Source organism: Polyodon spathula, chromosome 24, assembly GCF_017654505.1.
Source record: "Polyodon spathula isolate WHYD16114869_AA chromosome 24, ASM1765450v1, whole genome shotgun sequence".
In the NCBI taxonomy this organism is placed as follows: Eukaryota; Metazoa; Chordata; class Actinopteri; order Acipenseriformes; family Polyodontidae; genus Polyodon; species Polyodon spathula.
Genome location: NC_054557.1, coordinates 20,425,173 through 20,446,407, shown reverse-complemented (window position 1 = coordinate 20,446,407; position 21,235 = coordinate 20,425,173). Strand labels below are relative to the sequence as shown.

At 36.8% G+C, this 21,235-nt stretch overlaps 2 protein-coding genes across 2 annotated transcripts; both read left to right on the top strand.

The window, feature by feature from the left end:
• The first annotated feature begins 344 nt into the window (after nt 1–344).
• Nucleotides 345–7,864, top strand: LOC121298593 (NLR family CARD domain-containing protein 3-like). Its single transcript, XM_041225720.1, has 6 exons — nt 345–717; nt 1,390–1,476; nt 3,431–5,195; nt 6,050–6,136; nt 7,034–7,201; nt 7,492–7,864. Exons 1-6 carry the CDS (start codon nt 345–347, stop codon nt 7,808–7,810), a joined length of 2,799 nt encoding a protein of 932 aa, XP_041081654.1. The 3' UTR covers nt 7,811–7,864.
• A 1,565-nt stretch (nt 7,865–9,429) lies between these two features.
• On the top strand, nt 9,430–16,971 carry LOC121298719 (uroplakin-1a-like). Its single transcript, XM_041225925.1, has 8 exons — nt 9,430–9,488; nt 11,226–11,325; nt 12,194–12,394; nt 12,849–12,923; nt 13,286–13,393; nt 14,040–14,216; nt 14,894–14,977; nt 15,940–16,971. The coding sequence occupies exons 2-8, from the start codon at nt 11,257–11,259 to the stop codon at nt 15,982–15,984; spliced, it is 759 nt and encodes a 252-aa protein (XP_041081859.1). The 5' UTR covers nt 9,430–9,488; nt 11,226–11,256; the 3' UTR covers nt 15,985–16,971.
• Nucleotides 16,972–21,235: the final 4,264 nt, after the last annotated feature.

The window sequence follows — 21,235 nt, the reverse complement described above, 5'->3', positions numbered from 1 at the left end:
TTTTGTATTTGAAAAATATCCTTGTCATTCCAAAGCAATCCATCTAATAAAAAAACCTATTACAAAGCAGATGGAGTTTGTGGAGCTTGTTAAGACTCATACAACTCTGACAAGATGATAATCCCATTCTATATTTAGTCGTTGGAAAGAGATGCAGTTTTGAAAAGTGCTTAATTGTAACAATTTTTAGGTGGGAGGAGTGCAGAATGTTTGCAGGGTGTTACAATATCTTTTTAAGTGCAGTTTGAAACACAAAGAGATAATGTTGCTATAGTATTTTTTCACTGGAACAAAAATAGCTTTGAAAACAAGCCTGACCCTTTGCTATTTTCAGGTGACTAAAGATGACGACTCCTACAGACTATAGGAAACTGATCATGAAATACCAGGAAACACTGATAAGGTGGATCAGTGAGAACCCGGCCCCCCTATTGCGCTGGCTGTATGACCGATCCATCCTCACCCAGTCCCAGTACTACAGCCTGCTGGAGAAGATTCCCAATAATTGTGTCACATCATTGCTGGACCTCATTTATCAGGACCAGTGTGTCTGCAAGGACCAGGAAATCATCAAGCTCTATCAGAGCCAAAATATCTGTGAAACCTTCCTGCAGATCCTACAAGAGGTTCAAGATTATTACTGCATTGAGCTGGAGAACTGGCTCCATCAACACTACAGGGAGATCAAGACCAGAGATCATCCTACCATTCCAGACAGTAGGATCTGAGTCTATGGTCAAAAGCATGGCTGTTTTAGGAAGTTCATCGAAAGTACAGCTATGGACAAGAAGTTTTGCATCACCTAGAATTTTAAGAGATATAATTAAAAAAAAAAAAAAAGAACATAATTTTGATCTTTTATTTAACATCATGTAATCAAAAAAACTACAAATTTATATTTCAAAAGTCTATTGGAATAGTAGTACAGTAGTATTTCGTGTTAAAGTTCGAAATGTCACATTTGACAAATGTCATATACGTTAAGTATATGGGAAATTACAAAGCAGTATGTAATTCAGTATGTTAACATAACATTATTCAACAGGTTTCATTCGACTTCATTAAGCAAAATGTGTTCATTCTGTAGGGTGATGCAAAACTTTTGGCCGTAGCTATATAGTTGAAGTACAGCATTGAGGTGTCTGCAATGAGCGTTTGATAAATATTCCCACAACTTCAAATAAAATGACTATGAAAAAGATCAAATCCCTCTATTGACCACTGATTTAGTTTAAATAATAAAACTAATAACCTGTGTAGTCTTAGGGTTTATTTTCTCGTTCGCTCTTAGTCAGTTAATATAGCATACAAATTATTTTACTTCAGTATGTTTTGCATACAAGATACTTTTATAGACTAATATTGATACTAACCTTATTTCCCTTCCAGATCCAAAAAAGAAGAAAGGCTTTTCTTTATTTCGGTCTAAGAAGACACAGTCATACAATGTTGAACACAATCTTCACCAGCCAGAAGGTACTGTACAGGGTTTTTTTGTTTTTGTTTTTTTTCTTCATAATTTCAATGTTACTAGCTTTTTCACACTATAAAGTGAGTTATTCTGTTGGTTTAATTAGGAGATCTGACCCCATAGCTTTACACCTCACCTCTGAAGACCATAGGGGGACGGGTTCAGCAGCTTTTAAGTACAACTGTATGTCAGAATTAATTAATTTTGCTTCATAAAGTCGAATGAAACCTGCTGAATAATGTTATGTTAACATATTGAATTATATACCGCTTTGTAGTTTTCCATATCCTTACGAAAGCCTGACAAAAATTGTAATGCATGCTTTTCAAAGGCATTGTTTGTTAAGACAGTAAACTGTTTAAGATGTATTTCACAGCTTAACGATACTGGTGTCGTCATCTTGCCAATACTTTATAAATCTTATCACTTTAAATCAGCAGTTAAAAAAATGTTAACCTTAGGGATCAGTATGTCGCCACGGCAAAAGACTGCAGTCTTTGCCCTCTGAAGATAACCAAGCTTGTAAATGCATTTGTAAATGGGTTATTTAATAACAAGGACAATAATCAAGACTGCTCTCCCACAATGCTCTTGCAAGCAGATTGTTCAAGTGGTAGGAACACATGTGTTCCTCGAAACTACTGCTTGTGTTCAACCAAATGAACTCCCTCTGAGCAGGTCTTATCAAAGAGTAAACACTAGCTCAAGGTACAGCATAGGTTTTGCATCGCCCTATAGAATGAACTAATGAAACAGATTTATGATGCGCCTATAGTCTTGTCTAGATAGGTTGCCTATGTGTAAAAACTGGGCTTGAAAGTATGTATTTGGGTTAAGAGATCCTTGACAAACATGTGTTGGTCTGGAAATGATCAGTTTCTATGAAATAATAATGGTTCCCATCAAATTATTAATATGCACTTTTTTCCTTGGTGTCAGAGTTATGTATATGAAAATCCAACGCTGGAATATGTTCATAATGAAAACATTTGCAAATACAATTAATTTTAATAATGGCGTCTACGTATTTCAGTGTTTTTATAATTCATACAATTCAGCATTTATCACTAAAATGTAAGGTTTATGAGATACAATTTCTTTCCATGCATCCTTTGATAATAATAATTATAATTTGTAAGCTGAACTACAGGTAATTCAGTTTCTTAAATTGTCTAATTGCTGTGCTGTTTAGGTGAAGGAGGAAGTTTCAAAAATCCACACTGGAGGGGTAAGGATGGCAGTTTTTTCTGCAGTACAATGTTCTGTCTCATGTTTCACTCCAAATAAACAATTACATTACTCCAGCCACTCAGAGAGAGGGAAAGTCCACACATCCTCTTCCCCGCCTCCCCGTGTCATCGCCATGACTGACAGGCGGATCTTACAGGGATGCCGCCCTCGTCCTGCAGTACCACGCATGCGCCTGTCAGTCAGCACAGACCTCCCCTGATACACCCATATTACAGTAAAACAATATATTTTTTAGTGACATCAATGCATCTAACGAATGTGGTCATGAATTAGCTTGGTGTAAAGCAATATTTTCATATCTTTGTATGGGCCAAATTGTGGGTGAAAATTGGCTTTAACTCTAACCTAGAACTTTTGTAAAACCATGGAAACTTATGCAATCGATACAAACTTTGAATATTTTGATTATAATACATCTAAAATGCAGCTCTTTCTTTATATTTAATATTTTATTTAGTATAGGTTAAGTATAGATTTTGTGAGTTGTGACACTTTCTTGATTGAGATTTTTACTCAATAGGCAGACCTGCCTACTGTTAATAAATACAAATGTACAGTAGCATTCATTCCTAATGTTATTTGATGAGTAAATGCATGCTCTTTCACTTAACCAAGGCAGATTTAAGAGAACATTATGACATAAAGCTGATGGCTTCAATTGTTGCTTGAAATATAAAACAAAGTATAACTATTTTCTGAATTCTACAGTTGAATTGAACATACACAAGAAAAGTATCATCAGAAGGACTGAGAACATCATTGACAATGTAGAGGACTCCAAATCTCGAACCCACATAGAGATCCGCTACACAGATCTCTTTGTGACAGACGATGACTCCAGCTTGGATACCAGCCAGCATGAGTACTTCTCTCTGGCAAACCGGCGTGCGAGGATCTACAATCACCACAAATATCAGAGGATCAAACCCAGAGACCTTTTGTCTCCGCTGCCGGGGATAGACAGGACCCCAAGAAGGGCAAAGGTGAAAGGTATAGCAGGTATTGGGAAAAGCGTAGCTATGAATAGGTTGATGCATGAGTGGGCAATGGGCATCACCATGAGAAACTTCACCTGCATCTTTGATTTCACCTTCCGGGAGTTAAACTTGTTGGAGGGCAGTCTGAGCCTGGTGAATCTCATAAGCAGAAAGTTTAACTACTTGGAGAGGATATTGCTTGACCTCCTAAAAAAACCCAAATACCTTCTGTTCCTGCTTGATGGTCTTGATGAGTTCAAGTACCAGCTTGATTTTGAAGGGCAGGAGAAGCTTGTAGATGTCACTACCGAAGTCCCTGTGCAAGAGTTGGTGGTATCTCTTCTCAAGGGAAGCCTATTACCTGAAGCCTCTGTGATTGTCACTACACGACCCTCCTCGGACATTCCAACTAGATTCTGCCACCGGAGTTCTATTATCCTTGGCTTTGAGAAAAAGCAAGTTGAAGATTACTGCCTAAAGTTCTACAAAGATTCAGAGGTTTCCAGGAGAGTATATGAGTACATTACTGAAAATGACAGCCTCTTTGGCCTGTCCTTTATTCCCCTGTATTGCTACATCATCTGCACAGCGCTCAACGAGTTTTTCACCAGCAGTTCTGAAAAACCATTTGAACTCAGCCCACCCAAGACTGTGGGAGAAGTTTATTACTGCTATCTTTACACTGTCCTCAGGCACCACACCGTCAATACTAGCGTTTCCAAAAGCAATGTTTTCTCTGCTGTCAAAAATGAGTTGATGCAGCTTGGGAGACTGGCCTATCACAACCTGCTGAACAACAAGATTCTTTTTGATAAAAACGACCTGGAAAACTTTGGTTTTGCAGAAAACAATTTCCATAGCACATTCCTGAGTCAGATTTTGGTTCGGGTAAAAGAGAAAGAAGTCGAGATGTTTGCATTCTTCCACATGACCATTCAAGAGCACCTAGCGGCTCTCTATTGTGTTGTGAAAACCTCAAATGAAGACTTTCTCAAGAGCCTTGATCTCTGGTGTTTTGGTATACCCCCGGCAGATCCTACAATCAGTGCATTCCTAAGCACTTCTAAAAATCTGATGGAGAAGTGTAAGCTGGAAAACTTGCAGATGTTTACTAGGTTCTTCATGGGACTTGTCACCGCTGGATTAGAAGGCAAACTCAATGGTTTGGACAAATCCATGGATGAGAGCATTTTGGTGGGACTCTGCCAATGGTTCAAGACACAGTTTCAGAAAAACCTTTCCAACCAACAGGTGCTAAATCTCCTTCACTGTCTAATGGAACTTCAACAGGACAGTATAGTAAAAGAGGTGGCCCAAGAAATAAAAACTGTCAACCTGTTCAAAATGACCCTCAACCTTGTTGACTGTGTCACCCTCCATTATGTTCTTCAGTATTCAAACCACAAGCTGGAGGAACTCAACCTGGGCTACTCAAACATAGGCAACCAAGGGCTGAAAAGATTAGAGACTGTTCTTCACAAATGTGAAACTCTCTTGTAAGTATTTATTTGTTTATTCAAACTAGGGGTACAGTATTTCATGTTATCTGTATCAATGTCACATGCTATCTGTGTGTTAGATGCTTAAGGTGGTTGTAAGTGTTGATTTGGAGACAAAACAGAAATGGTGAAGTAAAGTTATTAGTCACAGAGCACTGGTATTTGGAGTAGAGTCGTCACATGTTGACTGTCACTCACTTGTGGCTAAAGCCAAAAGTTTAGCATCTCTTCAAATTTTAAGATTGAGACATGGTTAAAAAAAAAAGATATATATGAACATAATTTGGATATTTTATTTACCATCATGTAATCAAAGAAAGTACAAAGTGATATCACAAAAATTCGCCTGGAAGCCGTAATAGTACAGTACAGTATTTCAACCGGAACTGCTTTAGAGCCAATTGGATTAAAAGAGACGTATCATTTGTGCCCCCTGAACTAAAGTGTGTGAATGCAGGCATTATATCTCCATGGCGACGTGCATTATTGTTTCCTTTATTTGGCCTCTAACAAACATATATTGTATTAGAAAAGTTTATTCTTTGTGATGAACAAAAAAAATCTGAGGGCATAGAACAGCATGGACCATGGAGTTAAAATTTCTACCTGTATGAATCTGCATAAAGCTACCCCAGAGACTTCTATGTACAGTTTGTCCAGAGAATGGGTTAGGGTTACCATCTTATTAACTATTTGTTCTAATTCAAATGTTATAGTTGTTTAGTACTGACTTCCATAATTCCACACCTGTTGTTACAACTGTTAAGTTCACCTAAGATATATATTAATACAATTTTCAACTGCAGAGTCGAATTCTCGTTTTTGTTTTGTTTTTGTTTTTTTCATTTCAGCCTCCGCTACAATTGTCTTGACAAAGAAGCTGCCATTTTGGAGTCAGAAGTTTTAAAATCCCCAGACTGTCAAGTAAAGAAATTGTTGTACGTCCCTTTTAGTGTATTATCGTTATAAGCCGTAAACCACAGAGAGAGAGAGAGAGAGAGAGAGAGAGAGAGAGAGAGAGATTGATTGAGTGTGTGTCATGTTTGCATTGGTTTTATGCATTCAACAAAATGTAATATAAATGTTCTTATTTCACATGCAAATGCATGTTGCAACCACCTATATTTAAAAAAAAATACACAAATAGAAGAGAAAAGTTAATGCAACCCCTTTTGTGTGTATAATAATATATAAGATAGACTTGCACAAGTTTGGATCACACCAGGGTGTGCAGATCACACAGCTCAGGGGTATAAGAATGGGAATCAAACATAATTTCATAACATAATACATTCTGCATGAATGACTTTACTCTCCTCTTTTGTATTATTTATGATGCAACAGTGGTTCACTTTATAATAACTGAAATGCAAATTTATTTTGGTTGTTGATACATCTGTCATAAGTTTTAATTTTTCATTTACTTTTTGGTTTCAGTTGCCTGCCATACAATAAAAAGCCAGTTCAGCCCAAATGTCTTCAGAGAAGTAAAACCCAGAGTGATGCAGTGCTCTGACAATCTGCATTAAGTTTCCTTTTGTTTTGCTGGCAATACAATGCTGTGCACTAGATGGCGCTGGTGCATTCAATATAAAGACACTTTTGGCTCAGCACCTGAACTCATAGTCAAATCGCAATACCAGAATTCCCAAAATTAAAAACTATATATATATATATATATATATATATATATATATATATATATATATATATATATATATATATATATATAATATAATACATTAATTCATTGACAGAATAGGTGAGTTAATGTATGAGCCCCGCCTTCAGTGTGCGATGCAAAATGCATGCTACCATTTCTTCCAATTCCACAGCATGTGCGGCAATAATATTGGATCCGAGGGTGTGCTGCAGCTGTGGGCAGCGCTGGAGAGGAACCAGACTGTGGAAGAGCTCTACCTGGACATCACAGGAATCACAGAGAAGGGCACAGAAACCATCATCCCCTGCCTGATCAAAAACACCACACTGAAGGCACTGATGTCAGTACCTTTACTAACACTGTTTTCTCTCTGTGCTAAGTCTGAGGTAGTGTCTTGAGTTAAATTAATCTTGACCATTTATGATTTTAAAGACTTCAATCAAGCCCACTCGTTCCTTTCTTTTTTCTAGGCTATAGAGATGTCATTATTTTACCCTGTCTTCGTAGTTCATGTCATGAAGTCCTGTGACCAGTTGCTCTGCATGACAAAACCAATACAGCATTGTCATTTTCCCCTTGAGAAGAATCAGATTACTACTGTAGAGTAACACGGCCATCTTGCTTTCCCAGTATTGTAGGGAATGACCTTGGGGACATAGGGAAGAAAAGACTTCAGGAGCTGAGCAAGCGCAGATCGTCTCTGAAGATCATTGGGAACTTTACGGAGGACCTGGGTCTCCTTGAAGCCTACCTGGCCTGGGTGGAGGAGATGAAGGAGGATCGGAACCAGTTGGAGTCGGTGAAGAATGTCAATGCACTCCAGTCTGTGCTCAACGGGCTGAGTTTCCCAGCCCAGGGGTCACCAGACACCAGAGAAAAAGCCAAAGAGCTAAAGGAGAAGATCACAGAACTGCTTAACTCTCCTCAGTTTGTAACACTGAGATCATAAGCAACTACCAGCACCAGCATTATATTGCATATAACCTTAATCCTTAACCCTACCTCTAACCCTAACCCCAACCCTTTTCTGATATAATTGTGTACATGTATTGTCAAAAAGATTTACACATTACCTACATTGTGCTATGCATAATAACATTTTAATTATGTGTAAGTACACATGTACATACTCTGTAACTGTTATGTAAATAGACACATAGACAATGTACCAAATTTTGATAGTAGCGGTGTTGCCTACATTTCAGAAAATAGTTACAAAACTATTATAAGGAAAATGAAGGTTGTTAATTGTGTCAGTGCTAATAGAGGGGGTTTAAGTAAATGTATATTTATAAGAATTTATATTTATAAGAATTTTTTAATAAGGCTATAAAGTGAAGTACGCATCGGTTTCTGCACAAGTTCAAATCTTACAAAGGTCTATATTTTGCAGTGCTCATTTGCAATCTCCTGTATAGGATCCCCTGTACAGGGTAGTAAGGGTTATATGGATCAGGTCACAAATAGATCTACTGGGCTTTTCCTGGGTTTGTTTGAATATACATTGTGGAAAGATCCATAGCTTGCAAACGTGTACAATATTAAACCTGGCATTGCTAAGTGCAAATGAAAACACATCGATTATAATTTGTTTTCTAACATCAACATTTAGGTAAGTCTTTTGAATATTGAACTGGCGGGATTGAGATATGGAAAGTAAAAATTTTGTGAGTGCAAAGTTGACCCAAACGGGGAGCAGCTCTGAGAAAAAGAAATGTACAGGAAACTCCTTACAAATGAAACAGTTGCACTTCTCAATTCTGAAACTAGCAACCTCACTGATTGTTCAGTAAATCCAAGGCACAAGCAATAATACTGCAGGTAAGAACATATTTGCTGTTTATTTTTATTAAACAGTATTATTATTTCAAGACTTGTTGGCTTGTATGTTGTTTCTAATACCAGGACTATCACTGAGCTTTGAAACAGACTTTAAAGTTAAACATGTAAAAAGCTGTCAGGATGGTAACAATGAAAATAACTATTACAAGTATGTTATTTAAACATGGGGACGTGTAACGCTATATATTTCGGAACCCTGAAAGAGCTCAAAGTTTTAATAAATAAAGTATTCAATTATTTATTCCACCGTTAATTTAAAACATAATTTAAGAATAGCTGCATCGAATAGTAACACATTGGTCCCTTTTTTTTTTTTTTTGCATATCCACATCCAAGTGTGTGTTCGGGTAGTTTTATAGCTAACTGGATACCTTGCATTTATTATTATTATTATTATTATTATTATTATTATTATTATTATATTATTATTATTATTATTATTATTATTATTTATCATGCTAAGTTACTCAAACTACAAAACACAAAACAGTGCATTGTTCTGTAAGACTGAAATAAGGTATGCAAATTCTGTGTACCGTGTACCAACGCGACAGTTGGTGTCCCAACTTTTTAAAATTTTGTAAACGTAATGCGGAAAAAACAAACAATAGCGTCAATAACAAATCATTTCAACGCTGTTCATTTCAACGCGTTCGACTTCGGATCCCCTTCTGTGCTGACAAACCACCTTTTCCCTTTCTCCCTGTGACATCATACGGGTAAATTGTAATTTACCTGCAGCAGGTGTGCGCTATCAGAATCCCTCTCGGTGCTGTGTCGAACAGGTGAGAATCTTTTTCAATCAAAATGCGCCGGCTAGTTTCGAGTTATATAACTTGCTAGTACAGTTTTGTACGTTTCTTTTTTTTTTTTTTCAAAAGTCAGAGTTGTATTTTGGTGCCGTTGAAACATTTGTTGTCACCATTTATGAACGGTAATTATTATTATTTTTTTAAATCGTGTTGCTAGTCACAGACAATTAGATTTGATGATTGTTTGCAGTTGTTTTGAAGATACGTGATGTGATATTTAAGAAACGTTTTGGGATTGCAAATAGGTAATTCGTTTACAATAGAAAACAAATAGACTACTCTGTGTATAAGTGCATGGTTAAATATTATTGTAACTGTTGTTATCATTCCAACATTATTATTATTATTATTATTATTATGTATAACCCACCCCATACTTGTACATTTCCTTAAGGAAACGATTGACGTTTTAATGAAATATTCACTTTAAAAACAAATCAATTTTAATTTCACTGCACTGTTGGATTTTGACTATTTTAAATTTTAAATATTTATTAAATTAATGATACAAATACATTTAAAACTAGTGTTAGTTTTATTTGTTAACATTTGACTAACACTGTAATTACTTTTAGAAGCAAGGGATTTGTGGGACTGGGTGTTTTTAAACTAAAATATGCATGAGACTTAAAAGGTTATGCAAAGTAATATCCTACATGTTCCATAATAAACATATCTTGCTCTTATTAGAAGCTAACGTTTTCCCATATTCTTCTTCAACATTTTAGCATTAAGTCACCAGTATATTCAAACACAGTGTAAATGGGCTATTTTACCTGCAAGGCAGTTCATAGTCTTGCCTCTTGAAGAACTGGTTAGGCAGGTTAAGTGGCTGACTGTATTTCTTCTAAACCAGATTTTGGTGAGGACATTCTATAACACAGGAGAGTAAAGAATTTGGAGATCAGTGGAGGGGTCCTGTCTATCTGTTCCTACATGTGTTGCTCTTGACTTTCAACTTAACATGTCTCCATAACTGCGTTCACATGAGTGTTTGTTTCTAAGATGTTGGCTTCAAATGATTAGGTACAAAGTTTTAATTCATTAGAATGTTTTGATCATGGGTATGGTTCATTTAACAAATGACTTGCGTTTAGGTTTAAGACCATACAGACCAAATGCTTACAGATATTTTTTCCAAATGCGATATCCTTACAAAAAAGTGCTGTAGGGCACTGTAGTCCCCTTTTTTTTTTTTTTTTTTTTTTTTGTAGTAATACTATAGGACATCATAGAAGCGCTAAAGTGTTTCAGAAAAAAAGAGGCTCTTGAGGGATAAGGGAATGGTCCAACTCCACCTTAAAAAAAAAAAAAAAAAAAAAAAAAAAAAAAAGCCTTATTATGCATAGTTATTCCTAATAATAATAATAAATAATTATAATAATAAATAATAAATTTACAATGCTTTCTCTTGGGGTTCAAATATCTGGTGATAGTGATGCTTTGGTTTCACAAATACATTTATGGTAACTGCCAGGCTAAAAAAAAAAAATTATTACAATAATAATAATAATAATAAGAAGAAGAAAAAGAAAACCAAAGAGTTGCCATATAGCATAGTACATTGTGTAACTAATCATTGGGCAACATTTTAAACTCTCTTAAAGTAAATCGTAGCTTTTTGCCAGTGCCCATGTTAGCTTAGCTTGAATTAACAAATTAGTCCTCTTCTTTATTCATTGTGTTGTTTTTCTTTTGTTGTCCATTTAGGTTTTGCTGCTGAAAAACCAAATTGGAGGCAATGATGGCAGCAGGAAAGGGAAGCCCGACTATTATGGGCATTTTGGCTTTTGGAAATGTGATTATTGCAGTAAGTTCCAGGGAAACTGTGTGGTCAAGGTTGGGTTGAAACCTGGAACCCAGGTGGGAATGGTAACAGGATGAAGGGACTTGTAACAGAGTTTGTGAAAGCGTGAATCCTAAAGTAAAACTCCCTTTATGGTGGTCCACTGTGAAAAGCGCTGTATAAAAAAATAAAGATTATTATTAAACTACAAGGACAAATGGTTCAATATTTGGTGATCTGGGACTGGTTTTACATCCCTAACGTGTTGCCTAATGGGAGATTTTAGATTTATCCATGCAAAGTCCTTTTATTAACACTTGCCCTTTATCTGATATGACTGTTAGAATTAGGGTTTCGGTGAAACTTTATGCCTCCAACGTTGAGTGATTTTGTTTAAGGGATTTAAAAAATGTTGCTCGGTAAGACTTGGAGAAACGGTCACAAAAGGGCCTTGCCCTTACATTGTGATTGGCTTTGCATCACAAAGATAGATGATAGCATCTGGTAAGTGTACCAGGTAGTCAATGCAGCAGCTTTAATCGATAGATACATAGCTGCTGTAGGACGCTTGTCATTTCCCTGTGCTGCTATCCCAGAATGTCCTCTGCTGTATTAGTGGATGTGAAATCTTTTGTTATATGCTTTTCATTGAAAACTACCACCCATCTGTTCCATAAAAGTTGCCTCAAGTCACCCTTTCAAGCTGCAAGGACGAGACGACACAAATGCAGTCCAGAACTGAAGAGTTGGGTTTCCAAGAATCCAAGTGATTCTGCCTCAGGAACATGTGACCCATCCCTCCATACTCTCACCACTGTTGGAAATGTCTCCTACCCTCTGCCCTAAGTCTATCTATTTATTTATTAAAAAATATGATTTCTGTCTTCCATAGCTTTGTGGCATAACACTGTTTGCTGTAACAATATGGGTCACCACCGATGGGTACGATCTCTATCCTATCATGGGTGTATCTGGAAAGGATGACGTCTTCGCTGGAGCCTGGATTGCCATTTTCACTGGATTTGCTTTCTTCTGCACAGCAATCTATGGGATTTTTGCCGTCCTTAAGCAAAGCCGCAGCATGATGCTACTGGTCAGTACAGAGATCTCTCTGCTGGGTTTGTCCCCCGTGCTGTAACATTTAATTTCAAGGCTTGTGGACCTTTTGTTCACGAGTTTCTGCAATGAACAGATGAGACTGCTCAGTGGCTTGTAACACAGACCCAATAGCGTCATGCCCTGATGGGAAGTTAGCACAATATTAGTGCTAATTGGGGTCTTTGAAACTAGCCATATATTCTGTACCTGTCACTGCTCTTCATTGCAGAAATGTTTTGTTTTTTGGGGGGGCAGGGGAGATGAAAAACAAAAGCCCATCCTGCTTCAATGAATTTGTCCCAATATGAGGTGTGTACATATCTTTGGGATATTCTTGCGCATTATCAGTAGCTGCTCCCATAGATTCTGTTATGTGGGATATATTAGTTTTTTGTGATTGTTTGAGTATGAATCATTCTTCCTAATGCTCTGTTCTTTCTTCATTTTAGTATCTGGTATTGATGGTGATCATCTACATCTTTGAGAGTGCTTCTGCTATCACTTCGTACACCCACAGAGATTATGCAAGTGCTGGCAAGCTCATTTTCTTGGCTGATGGGAACACTAGATTGAATCTCCTCTAAGTTTTATTATCCCCTGGCAACCATTATGAACAGTATAGTACACCCACAGTTCTAAATGCATGGAACAGCAGGTCAAGTGTTAGGGTCTAAAGCACTGGGAAAATTGAAACAACATTAAGAGATTCAGTCCTATTTATTTAGATCCTCCCCCATTTCGGTGCAAATGGTATGATAACGAGGGACAAGCAATGATGTGCTGAATGGCCTCTTGCATAAGAACATATTTTAAGAACATGTATTTATTTCAATTTACAAGGGTGACTGCAGCCAGGAATCGAAATAAACGATTTGTTTCTTTTCAGCTGGTCGCCAACAGTGACTTCGTTAAGAAGCAAATGCTGCAGTATTACGCGGAAGACAGTGATCCTGGCCGTCAGATCACCACTGTGTGGAATCGACTCATGCTTGACGTAAGCAATCCTTTTACTATTGAAATATTCTAAGGTTTTGCACTGCTTTGTTCGATAGCAGTGATTGGGGTTGTGCATCAGACAGTTAACTTCAGGTTCAATGCCAAGTCCTCTATATTAATGTGTTTGTATATATATATATATATATATATATATATATATATATATATATATATATATATATATATATATATATATATATATATATATATATATATATATATAAATGGCAGACACCTTTATCCCAAGGCGGCTTACAGGTGTTAGAGGGCAGTAAAGGGTTACAGTGCAAACTTAATATTAAATGCAGTATAGTTTGCAAGAAGTATGTTAAAGTATTAGCCCAGCAAACTTGCAAAATGCATTTTTAATCTGTATGGTGTTGTGCTGTATTCTTTCCATTTTGAAACGCCATGAAAAATAATTGATTGAATCAGATACAATGTATTGCACATCCTTGTCATGAGCAAATTGAACTACCTCCATATGAATAAGTTTTGTTTTAAGTCTATTTAAAACAAATGGTTGTGTTACAGCAAATGCTTCTGACAGCACAGGGAGTTCTGTGTAATTCAGTTACATTAAGGGGGGGGGGGGGGGGTATATGTATACTGAATTAAATGATCGTTATTTTCTTTATTTTCAGCTTAATTGCTGTGGTACGGACAGTGCTCTTGACTGGACAGATTATACCTCAACCTTCAAGAACAAATTCAGAGATTCCTACCCCTGGCCTCTGAACTGCTGCAAACGCAAGAGCAATTATGAAGTGATCAGCCTGGATGCCTGCAAGATTGGAAACCTGGACTACATGAATGGAAACGTAAGAGCCTGTGGTGACCCTTCACGTGAAGTGTCTCTATTTGCTGTGCATTTTACACAGTCGTTAGTTACTCTGAACCTTACTATGTGTCTTGGACCAATGCCGTGATGATTGATAGTGAATCAGCTGATATGCAAAGAGCTTATGTAAATTTTGGGGAACACATTACAGTAAGTGTCACCTAATGACTGTGTATTTACATAGTAGTTACTTAGCACATACATGTGTACTTGGGCACAATTGTAATGTTATTCTACTTGGTTACCGTGAACTTAATATGTATTTTGCATGATATAACCCTAAGTCTTGTACTTGCATATGTCATGCAAAATGATTGACTTAAGTGCATTGTAGCTATGCATAATAACACTGTTGCTTTTCCAAGTCTTTACACTTTTACTGTGACCCTAGAGAAATGTCTAAAGCTATTGCTTTTGCAATTTTGTGTTCCGTTTGCACAAACTCTGAATAACCCTGTAGAGTTCTCCTTCGTTATTTCAAGATTGAAGGCCGGTTGCACCAGGCTGACTGCAAATTGCATTCATTATATTTTACTGAATAACCAATTCGCTGTTTTAAATATTTCCAAAAGTCAGATCATGAAACAGTGTGGAAGCGCTGTGTTAAACAAAACCAAAAAGTAAACAACAAGGTGAATTTTGTTCTTTGTTTTTCAGGGTTGCTTTCCTCACATCGACTCAGTGTTTTCTAGGTACGCCTGGGCTGTTTCCTGGTTTGGCTTTGCTATACTCATGTTTACGGTAAGCAAATGAACATTTTTTGTTTTGTTTTGTGGTAATGGTTATTGCCAAGAACACTGTTGAAATATTTTGTTTTTGAGAGCAAAAAACACCCCCATTTCAAACCTGTATCTATATACATTTTTTTATACTATTGACCAATGGTGTGTACAGCTATGGCCAAAGTTTTAGCGTCATCACCCTATAGAATTAACTATTTTTGCTTCAACGTCGAATGAAACCTGATGAGTAATGTTACGCTAACATATTGAGTTACATACTCTGTAAACTTAACAAAAAACGAACAAATTAGTGTGACCTTTTTTTAACCTTTCCAACGTGAAATACTGAACTACTATTATGGCTTCTGGTAGACTTTTTTTTTCTTTGCAATATCATTTTGTAGTTGATTTGATTTACATGACATTAAATAAGAGAGCTGTATTATGTTCGTATAGTTTTATTTTTATTCTGTCTCTATCCTAAAACGTTTAGTGCTGCAAAACTCTTTTGGCCATCGCTGGTCAAGCTAGTATATCATTTGCTAGTAGCCTACATAAACAGATCACATGAAAGGGATTCATCTAAACTTACAGAAACCTTTCAGACCAATAATTGCATTTTCTTAGGCATTTATTTTCAGAAATAAAATCTGACAGGATAATGTCAATGCTTTATTTGGTGACACATGACAATATTAAGGATAGAGGACTTCCTCAGCCTTGTTCTTGGGAGGAATTGACATTGCAGATGGGACTGGCAGGGCAAAGGTTGTCGATACTAAAAATGTAGAAGGATTTAGCAAAATTGTAGGACGTGGGTTGCCATCGCTAAGCCACCCTTCCCCTGTTGAAGGAGGTTGATTGACAAAAGGGAAGAAAGGGTAGTTATGTAGACAGATGAAACAAACACTATTTAAATGGACCCTACCCGACAATTTCCCAGGATGTGCATGCTTAAACTGTATTTTGCTTTGGTTTTAGGCTCTGGTGCTGCTATTGGCTATGGTGTACTATGTTAAGCTCTAGGACCCATGACCTCAATCTGCTCCAGTCCATTCCAGTCCAAGATTTTGTAAATAAACAGCAAGAATGGCTTTTTTTTTTTTTTTTTTTTTTTGATTACTTGAAGGATTCAGATTTTTTTTCCCTGCCAAAATATTATCCAGGAATTTTTATTCCCTCAAACATAAAGATAATAATTTTAATGCCATTTCTGGAAGTTTATTGCGAAGTCGATTTCCTTCCCAACCCAGACATCTTCCCCCTTCCTCGTTTCCACAATTGTTTACCTTTTTTTTTTTTTTTTTGTGTTTTAAAAGCTGTTCACACACAAACCTTTTCACTGTGCAGGATACCTCCTAGTCACAAACTATTGCGTCGAGCAAGACACAATATCGGGTTATGCATGAACTTTTGGATTGCCAATATTGGATAGGTTAAAGACCAAAGGGGTGACTATATTGAATGTTGTAAAGTTTATACACAATGAATTACTGTTTTCTTACTGTACAGGTATTTTAGCCCTGTTTCACTAGCTGCTGGTTTAACTCTACTCTTGCACTATTTAATGTAAATTTAGGTAAGATAGTCCAAGACTAGTGCTAGTAGGGGTCTGTGAAATCAACAGTTTTAAATCTGCAGTTTTAGTGTGCTTTGCAAATTGCTAGCAGGGAAAAGTTTCGTAATCAGCGCTACACAAGAGATCAGGCTTTTGCCTTTTTTTCTTTTCTGAAAGCATATGAAGTCATGTAACCATTTTTGGTGAAAATGTTGTGCTGTTTAATCCTAACCCTGCAAAATGTGCTTAGTGTTAATTTGAAACTTGATGAGATGGAGACTGATATTTGTTTATTCAATGAAATCCAATGTAGTCATTTTGCATATGACATCATGCTCTCTTACTTCATGCGAACCAAAACTACTGTACCACTTATTGTAATTGTATGCTGTAATTCATTAATAAAAGTACTTGAGACTTAACTGGTCCTACTCTTTTGTTCAGTCAGGAAATAAATTATTAAAACACAGCCTATGCAATACAGATGGAATGTCACAATAATCAAGGACTCTTTCTTATGCCCCAAAAAGCCTGGACAGGGCTGTCTTTAAATGGGTCTAACCTAATATTTCCTGGTTATACATTCTATAGAAATCCATTCCAATTCCTCTATAGATTGCTGTGAATGAAGGGACATGTACTGTCTCAATGTAGCATTCCCCTCGGTGATGGCTCAGGTATTAAATTGTTCTTAATAGAACGTCCTGGACCAATCTTAAAAAGCATGCCTTACATTAATTTGTTTATGGTTGTGTGAGGGGCTTTCAATATGGACAGTCATAATAAGAGATCTTAATACATGTACCCCATTGATTTTTAGGTGCTTTGCACTGGCTTTGAATAAAAGATGCAGTAAAACCTGTCGAATCCAGCCCATCTACAAACTGCCATTTTGTGTCATTCATCATGTTTGTGTTCCAACTCAATTCATATTGAAATAAATGGATCTGACACCCTCAATAATCTTGATCATTTCTAAGTCTTGTCTGCTTAAACTATGTAAATCCAACTGTACAGTCCAGGACCAATACATACGATTTTTATTTTCTAAGTTTCTAATCAAGAATTTTGTTTTAATATGCATGTGTCAAGTGAGTATACTACATATATAGCATTAGTTATTAATCAGCAGGTTTCATTCAACTTTATGAAGCAAAACTCTTGCGGATTCTGTCATGACAAGCTCGTTCTCACATGTTCCAGCTGCTGTGACCATCCCATAATAAACAATCAAAAACATTTGATACTTTTTCTGGATTTTGCTAAGACAGTGGGGGGCATGGGGGTTGTGGTTGTAGACACCAACACAAGGGCATCAGTTTTATGTTACCACTAAACCAAGCGCCAGCACTGAGCTACCTACAATGGAATTGCTTCTTCAGAAAAACATGAGATTTAAAACACTGTACAAAAACACAGCTACAAAACACAAGCTGGCCTAGTTTGGTCATGCGCTACTCTTCATACAAAGATTTTAACAAACATGTACATGTCTTATTGAACCAGTAAACACAGCCCATTGTCTATTTGACAGTTTCTTTTACCGTCTGGAAGGCAAAGCAAGAGGAGGAGAGACTCTTATTTCTAACCTCGCTAGGCCCCAAGCCTTAGTTGAGCTGGCAGAAGTCACAGAGCAACTGAGCAATGCACTGAACAAAATTATTTCTGAAACATGCTGTTTCCTTCCAGAGCCCACGTCACTGCAGCTCTTCCTGGCTAAGCTACTCTGCTGCATTCCTGTCTTCACCCCGACATGCCTTACCATGTGTAGTTGTGACAGCGTGACAAAATTATTCAGACTATTCAACTATTATATTGTAGCAGATACTATTTTGTGTTGTTTGACTAATCATGTCTCTTCTCACACTTAGAAGTCACAGTTTTTCATCAACTCACCATTTATGAGTTTAGGAGGTAGTGTGGTCCAGTGGTTAAAGTCTAGGGGCTTGTAGCCCAAAGGTCATGGGTTCAAATCCCACCTCTGCCACTGACTCACTGTGTGTGACCCTGAGCAAGTACCTTAACCTCCTTGTGCTCCATCCTGCGGCTGAGATGTTAAATCAATGTCCTATTGCAAGTGACTCTGCATATAATGCACAGTTCACAACTTACCTTTGTGATGGTGGTCTGCTATGAAAAGTGCTAAATAAAAATAAATACTTTTCTGATTCCTGATTTTTAAACTCAACTATTTTAGGATTGAGACAATTAAAAAAAAAAAAAAATATATATATATATATATATATATATATATATATATATATATATATATATAATGTAGATCTTTTATTTAACATCATGTAGTCAAAGAAACTACAAAATGATTTTGCAAAAGTCTACCAGAAGCTATAATTGTAGTACAGTATTTCATGTTAGATTTCAAATTGTCAAATTTGTCATTTTTCAGTAAGTATATGGAAAACGACAAAGCGTTATGTATATTAACATAACTTTATTCAGCAGGTTTCATTCGACTTTATAGAAGTAAAATTAGTTAATTCTGTAAGGGTGTTGCAAAACATTTGGCCATAATTGTACATCCCTGTTTACATCAGTGAGATCCTAACTTTGTGAGAGGCATCAGCCAGTGAAACAAAAAGGTTTCATGCAGGATAACATTAACAGAACACTGAGCCACAAGGAGCAAAACATATGACTAAACAGTCCTGTGATCAGACAGCTCCTCTTTCTCCCCCTCCTGAGCAGAGGGAGTTTGTCTGGTTAAAATGATGCCAAACTGGTTTAGCACCAGCAGAACAGGTTTTCACATTGAGAGTGGGGTTAAAAGAAATACCTGACATACTACTGTGGCAATGAAAGAGTCCTGCACATCAGAAACAAATTCCTGGGAGACTGAAGAGGCTTTGTGAAACATCAAAGGATGTGAAAAGGAGCAAGAGAGACTATACTGGATTTGCATCTTGACGATAGTAAAATGGAAAGCTTAATTACTGTCTCATTGTAATGGATAACGACCTAATTAATGTCAAAAGCAGCTGGCTGTGCTATAGCTACATTCACAGCATGATTGACTTCTTTTTTTGACAATTTTTAGACTGTCCTCCGAAGCGTGTGCCGTTAGCCGCCCGCTTCTAAGCACACTGCAGGCTCACCATGCAGCCACCTCAGAGCTACAGCGTCGGAGGACAACGCAGCTCTGCCCGCAGGCACCTGGCCAGACCACAGGGGGTGCTGGTACACAATGAGCGGAGGACACCCTGGCTGACCTAAGCCCTCCCTCCCCATGGCTCAGCCATTGTATGATCGGACCTTGGACATACAACCAATGATAAATGTAACATACATAAGACACCAGAATCCTCAATTGAACAGGTCAATTTATTGTTGTTAAAATGATAAATTAGATCTTATAAACACATTTTTTTTTTTTTTTTTTGCAATTTTCACATACACTTCACAATACAGTGTCATGCAAACTATCTTCCTTGTTACAAAAAAAAATAAAAATGAGAAAAAGTAAACTTTCAAATGAATGTAACGATCATGTAGAGGTGAGAAGACAGGCTGTCAACAGCAGGCTCAGCAACCAATTAAAGCTCATATAGTTAACAAAATAATACCACTAAAGCTTATTAATATGCATTACTTTCACTTTGTATATAATCTGATTTTTTTTCCCCAGAAGCACAACACCCAAGTATCTGCATGAGAAATTTCTGATTTAGAAAAAAAAAAAAAAACTTCTCTAAGAAATTCAGATAAATTACTGTTAAAAAATGTAGTAATGTTTGCATTTTTCTTGTAGGAAAACGTGAGACCTACGAAATGATTTATATTAGGTAAGATTTACTGCAATTGTTTTGTTAGCACCATGTACTTCAAACTGCACAAGGCAATGACACAAGACAGGCACTCACTAAGTCAATGGAAACCTGGAGTGTGGTGGTCTTTGAAAATGGTAAGAAAACAAACACACACACACACACACACACACACAGACACTCCGAGGATCTATGCTCTTGCATAGCTTATAATGGTTTGCAAAAGACACGCAGTGAACACTGTGTCTAACGTCTCACACATACTGTAGGTATCATCACATGTTTATTATATACTGCATAGGTACAATCAACCCTTCCCTGTAATACATTAAAACCTCAATTATGTTTTTACACCAGTATCCAAACCCTGGTAATGCTCACATCATGTGCAATGCTATTTTGTCCAAAAAGTGTACAGTAAACGCTACACTACTTAAAAAACAAAAATGTTTAGTAATAATTTGATTAGGTGACAATTATTTTTTCCCCCCACAAAGAACACCTTCTGGTCCCAATAAGTTTTAGATTAGAGACTGTCGTGTTAAAAAAAAAAAAAAAAATTAAAAAAGTGTTTTTTTTTTGTTTTTTTTGTAGTTTATCCCAGTTCCTCCAGCTTTGCACACTTTATACATTGTAACCCTTTCTCTCCTACAATATACTGAGTGTTTATGCCTCAATACCTCCAAAATAATTCAGGGGTATGTATTGCAAGTACTAGCAGCAAGGACTGAGCAAATATGATTTAGGTCGTTCATAAATGTGCTGTGGTAATACACAAGGCAGCAATGGATTCATTTGAAGGTGTATGGATAGGAATTAAAATTTGTAGGATCGTCAAAGCATTTCCATGGAGACTAATGCCTTGTTTTCATCTACACCTTGAAAACAAGTCTGTAAAACTAATTCTCATCTTGTTCAACTGTGAAACAGAGACTGT

Coding starts and splice junctions, on each gene's coding strand:
- LOC121298593 (XM_041225720.1), top strand. CDS start 345: ATGACGACTCCTACAGACTATAGGAAACTGATCATGAAATACCAGGAA. Junction 1,477..3,430: donor CAATCTTCACCAGCCAGAAG/GTACTGTACAGG, acceptor TGAATTCTACAG/TTGAATTGAACATACACAAG. Junction 6,137..7,033: donor TGTCAAGTAAAGAAATTGTT/GTACGTCCCTTT, acceptor CCAATTCCACAG/CATGTGCGGCAATAATATTG.
- LOC121298719 (XM_041225925.1), top strand. CDS start 11,257: ATGATGGCAGCAGGAAAGGGAAGCCCGACTATTATGGGCATTTTGGCT. Junction 14,217..14,893: donor TGGACTACATGAATGGAAAC/GTAAGAGCCTGT, acceptor TTTGTTTTTCAG/GGTTGCTTTCCTCACATCGA. Junction 14,978..15,939: donor TTGCTATACTCATGTTTACG/GTAAGCAAATGA, acceptor CTTTGGTTTTAG/GCTCTGGTGCTGCTATTGGC.